Source organism: Octodon degus, unplaced genomic scaffold (assembly GCF_000260255.1).
Source record: "Octodon degus isolate 3935 unplaced genomic scaffold, OctDeg1.0 scaffold00051, whole genome shotgun sequence".
Taxonomy (NCBI): Eukaryota; Metazoa; Chordata; class Mammalia; order Rodentia; family Octodontidae; genus Octodon; species Octodon degus.
The window spans coordinates 3,890,745-3,896,299 of NW_004524627.1; the positions used below are offsets into that span (position 1 = coordinate 3,890,745).

Here is a 5,555-nt window from a genome sequence, read left to right on the forward strand (position 1 = left end):
GGGCAGGCGGCTGCGGCTGGAAGATGGCGCCCTCGGGCCCGGGCAGCGTCAGGCGGCGGTGCCGGCGGGTGCTGTACTGGATCCCGGTGGTGTTCATCAGCCTGCTGCTGGGCTGGTCCTACTACGCCTACGCCATCCAGCTGTGCATAGGTGAGCGCCCCTCCCGAGGGAGCCCGTCCCGCCCACGGCCCCCCGCGCGCCCCTCGCCGCGGGCAGCCCGCGCGCTCCGCCCGGGACCCGGGGGCCCTGCCGCGCCGCGCTCCCCGCGCTCCACCCCGGGGCGCCCCGGCTGCGCCTCCACTGGTCGCGGCGAAAACAGCCTGGGGCATCTCCTTACACTCGCGCTACCCCTGCCTCCCCTCGCAACTCTCAGGGTACGGTGTCACCTCCACTCCAGACGGGCACCCCTCTGTCTTCCGCAAGCCGCCACCGCCCAGCCACACCCCCTGGACGCGCGGACCGCGGCGGGACGACTGTGGCCTCCGGCGCAGGAGGCTGCGGTGGGGGCTGGAGGGCTCTGAGCCGGGCCGTGACTGCGCCAGACCCGCGCAGAGATGCTGGCCTGGCCTCTGGTGGCAGGGCAGGATCCCTTTCCGAGTGCCACAGATGCACCTTTTAAGGGTGGGTGACAGCGCCCTGGGATGTCTTAGCTTCCTTTACAATGCAAACAAAGATTGCCAGTTGGACACTTTCTAGTTTTAGGAGACCTAGAGGGGTGAGCTACTAGAAAGTGTTTTTGAAGATATTATATGCAATACCTAGGACCATAATTTAGATGTTAGAATAATAGGAAGAAGGGGGAGGGTGGAGAGTAGCAGCCAAGTAGATCCGTCCAAGTTCTAGGCTGCTGAATTGATGGGTAGGGTACTTTCAAGGCCAAAAGGCTTTCTTTTCTCTTTCAATTTGAATATGCACAAGTAAGAAGCACAGTTATGATGCTTAATGTAAGCTGGCTCCTGTCTTCAGAGATTTGTGAAAGCTGATCTAGGTTATCAAAAAATGTTAAAACTGTGGATGACCTTTCAGCCATGACTTGGGAATGCTTTCAATTCTTGGCAATCTACCTACCAACGCGTCTGTTTTTGCCCTACAAGAATCAGTCCTTGGGCAGGACTGGGAAGAAGATTAAAGCTATGTTTAAGGATTTGCAATTTAGGCATTATCGACGCCTCAAGATTAAGATGTATATTCTAGTCTGAAGCCATCTTGATTCAAAATGTTGCCCATGTGAAAAGGTGTCAAAATAATACACCAAAATTGCTACTGAAATGACTTTTAAGCGAAATGAGAAACTTCTCATTTTATGTAGTTTTTAATTTTTTCTATTTTTGTTGGATTTAGGAACAATCTTTTAATTTTTTTAAAAAAATGAATGTATTAAAGAGAAGATCGGGCTGCACTGACACGTTCATGACAGCACATCTAGATATGTGGAATTCCGGTCATGTATAATGTATGAGAGAGGCTTATGTAGGAAGACACATATTGCCTTTTCCCACCAATAGCTAACATTAAATTAGTTTGTCTTATTGATACATATTGTATATGTTATATAACTATAGCCGCCTTTACTATATTTTACTCTTTTACTTTAAAACAGTGAACAGTGTCAATTGGCGTAACTGGTGCAAAGCAGAGAAGTCCCAAGTGTTCATTATCGCAGTTGTTTATTCTTGTGTGTTATCACATTAAGCTAAGCAGCTTAGCAGACACAGGGCCCCTTACCCATCAGGAGGGAGCATTTGAAGGCAGACTGTCTCCTCCCTGCTGCCAGGTACGGGTTCTAGGTTCCACCTAGGAGGTCTTATTGTATTGAGAACACGTGGTGTGTTTGGAATTACATAGTTACCAAGTTGCTATTATATCATAAATGTATTTTATTTATATTTACTGTGATTTTAAAATAAGTTTAAAGGTCCCTAAAGCTACATAGTATTTTTGTAGGTTGCAATTTGATTAAGAGGGAGACCACCTCTCCGCACTGTGTGTAGTTGATACTTGCCTGGTGAGCGTCAGTAGCATCTGCTACCCCTTTTTGTTGCTACTCACCTGGCCAGGCACAAATGCACACCAGTGTGAAAGCAGTCAGCAAGTCGTCTTGAATGAATAAACAAGTGACTGGGATGCAATATCTCCTGAGTTGACAGAAAGTTTTTATATTTCTTTATTGCTATAAAAAATATGAAGGAAGCACTCACTATGAAACATACAGATAGAAGAGTTTAGAGGACAGAACAAGTAGAAGATGAATTTGACTGTGGAGACTGTGGCAGTGTAGGCAGTGTGGCTTGTGCTAAGTTCTAGAAGCCTCCTGTAGCCTTAGTTGGGTTGGAAGTTGACATTAGCTGCATGGTTTCCCTTCTAGACACTGTGTAAGTGAAATACAAAACCAACCTCTTCTGCTTTTCCCAGACAAAGAAAATCAAAATGCCTACCCCCTCCCCACTCCCTGGATTAATCACATCTCATGCCACCCTTCTCTTTATGGACCTTTTTTCCTCTTGAGAGATGCTATTTATAACCACGTTTTTCAAATTTCTCATATAAAATATTGACCAGGATTGGGACCAGAGGAGGTCAGGAGCTATGAGGTGGTAGGTAACAAATAGAATTAAACAAACAGGGTAATTTACCCTGATCCTCCTGCGACAGCAGCTGTCAGCCAGGGATGACCCTGAATATAAATTGCTCTGTGCCCTTTGTTGAATGAACGGCAATTTAGGAGTAGTGCTTATCCTGGTATCCTTGGAAACTGGAGATAATGATTCTCATTATGCTTAGTTTCTATATTTAACAAACATGCATGTATGTTGCTCTCTAGGCACTTTTTTCAGCTAGCATAATTTCTGTTTAGTGTTTGTATTTTAAGAAAATAATTCATATTTCTTGTTTAAATATATGCACATGTAAAATATGTACCAGTGTTCCGGGTACATCTGCTTCCTATGCTGCAAGGAAAGATCAAATAGGACTGTTAGACTTGTAACCATTTGGAACAAGTTTATCTCGTTTGTTGATCAGCAAGGCCTCTGTTTGTATCACCCTTCCCTCCTATCTTTTCCTCGCCTCATCACTTCTTTTCCCATCTTACCCTTCTCACTATTCTTGTCTTCTTTGGTATCTTACATGCCCTTGATCCTTTTAATTATGAGCTACCTTGTTTTCCATGACATAAGATAAGATAAAGTCTAAGGGTGAAATTTGTAAGCTGAGATTTTAGGATGCAGAATTTTACAAGTATGCATGAGGGCCAAATAGCTCAGCAGATTAAAGCGCCTGCAAGCAGGTTCAGGGGCCAGGGGTTTGATCCCTGGGCCTGCTGTGCCGGCCCCGCCCCCGGGGCATGTTGAGATGGCAATTGAGACTGGGCATGGTGTCGCACACCTGTAATCCCAGCTCTTGGGAGGCTGTAAACAGGCAGATCACTATGAGTCCCATCTAATAGTGAGACCCTAAACACCCTATAGACCCTTCCCTATACTGGTTTGTAGGTATTACAGATCCACCATGGAAGTTGTTTTTTAGGGTTGTTTGTCAAGGTAATCGAAGTATTTCCCTTTTTTTTTTTTTGTGGCAGAACCAGGGATTGAACTCAGGTCCTTGAGCTTGCCAGGCAAGCACTTATTCTATTGAGCCATCTCCCCGGCCCTGAAATATTTCCTTTTAAGTGCAAACATTTAAAATTGTTTTAATTTTTTAATTGTGTTATGATTTCAAATTCACTGAAAACTTTCAAGAGTATTGCAGGGAACTTTCACATACCCTTATTTAATCATTTCAATTTCTGTTTTTCTAAAATGCTATTACTCCCTTGCTCTTACCTTGGAAAGGTGCTATGAGACATTTATTATTATGTTGTATACTCATGTAGTTCTGAGTTTCCTTATGGTCTTAGTTTTTTTTTCTTTGTTTTTTTACTGAGACAGGGTCTTACTAGATAGTTAAGGCTGGCATGAAACCCATTGTGTAGCTCAGGCTAAAATTTAGAGGTCATGATTGCTAAGAATTGCCAAATTCTGCAACCTATCTTCAAATACCCCGTGGAGATATCAGTTATGACTTTTGCTATTGTGGCACAGATGTCAGAATCTCTCCCTTTTCCACCACAATACTCACCAAATAACTTAGCCCAATGAAGTTGTTTTATAAGTCTTTTATACTTTTTTTTTTTTTTTGTACTGGGAATGGAACTCAGGACTTTGAGCTTGCCAGCAGGTACTTATGCCACTGAGTTTTATCCGTGATTCTGTAAGTCTTTTTAATCTGCTGTCACTGCCACTGCTGCTGCCACTGCTGCTGCTGCTGCTGCTCCTCTTCTTCCTCCTCCTTCCTTTTCTTTCTCTTCTCTCCTCTTCCCCTTTCCCATGTCTTCTTCCTCTTCTTCTTTCTTCTCTTTCTCCTTCCCTTTTCCCTTCTTTCCTTTTATATGAGTCAACATAGCTCTGAAAATAAGCTAGCAATCTGTACACAAGTTTCAGAGTTCTTAGAAATCTGTATAGTTTGGGCCAGAGAGTACATATTTCTGGTTTACAAGCCTTTATGATCTCTATTGGAGCTACTCAAGTCTGCTATTACAGAGACCAGCCATAGAAAATACTAAGTGAGTGTGGGTATATTACAACAAAACTTTGTTAATAATCATAGTTGTTAGGTCAGATAGTTTGGCTCTTGGCAGTAGTGTGCTTACTTTTGAAGGGTTTGTTAGCATATTGAGAATATCGAGGCCTTATTCACAGAATTTCAGTCTGTTCACATTCCCCAGTAATGATTGAGCCTTCTTATATACCACAGTGTTTATTAGAGATGCTTAAGAATTTAAAAAAAAAAAAGGAATCCACATACCTAAGGATCAATTTGAGACATACTATAATCACAGTTTTCTGGCTTTTTTAAATCAGTAATTAATGTCAGAAGATAAAATACATATATAAGGCTTCAGCCTTGGATTCTATTAATCTGTGATCTGCTCTTCCCTCAAGGTCACTTCCAGCTCAGAGGGAGATTGAAGGGCTCTACACTGCCTGCCAGCACAAAATGAATCTGAGCCACATTGAAAAAAGAATTTTATTCTTGTTAATGGAAAACTATCACTTCATAAACTGTGCAGGACATTCAAGCTTTTTCTTCAAGAGAAGATAATCTTTGTAATATATGTTACTATCTATAAGTACTAAGCTAGTTTGAAACCCAATATAAACAGTAGAAATAACTGTTGTCTAAAGAAAAACTGTGGGCCAGCCTGATAGCTCAGTAGACTAATGCGCCTGCTTAGACAGAGTGCAGTGGCTAGGCTTTGATCTCTGGTGTGCCATGCTGGTCCCGCCCCTGGGGCATGCTGAGGCTGAGATGGAGATTGAGACTGGGTGTGGTGGTGCACATCTGTAATCCCAGAGTTTGGGAGGCTGTAAACACGAGGATCATTCTGAGTCTGATCTACATAATGAGACCCTGAACACCCTGTGGACCCTGCCCTAAATACAGAAAATACTACTACTACTGTTATGAAGAAGGGGAAGGGGAAGGGGAAGCGGAAGGGGAAGGGGAAGGGGAAAGGG

The 5,555-nt window shown here is 43.4% G+C and overlaps 1 protein-coding gene across 2 annotated transcripts in view; it reads left to right on the forward strand.

Annotated features, from left to right (window-relative positions):
• The first annotated feature begins 6 nt into the window (after positions 1-6).
• The window catches only part of Zdhhc2 (zinc finger DHHC-type containing 2), a 90,363-nt gene continuing 84,814 nt past the window's right edge, over positions 7-5,555 (forward strand). Inside the window, exon 1 of one of the 2 annotated variants that reach the window (XM_004633056.2) lies at positions 7-150. In XM_004633056.2, coding sequence (XP_004633113.1) covers positions 24-150 — 127 coding nt within the window. In that variant the 5' untranslated portion in view covers positions 7-23. The remainder of the gene's footprint in view (positions 151-5,555) is intronic. The other variant, XM_023717231.1, reaches the window with a different exon arrangement.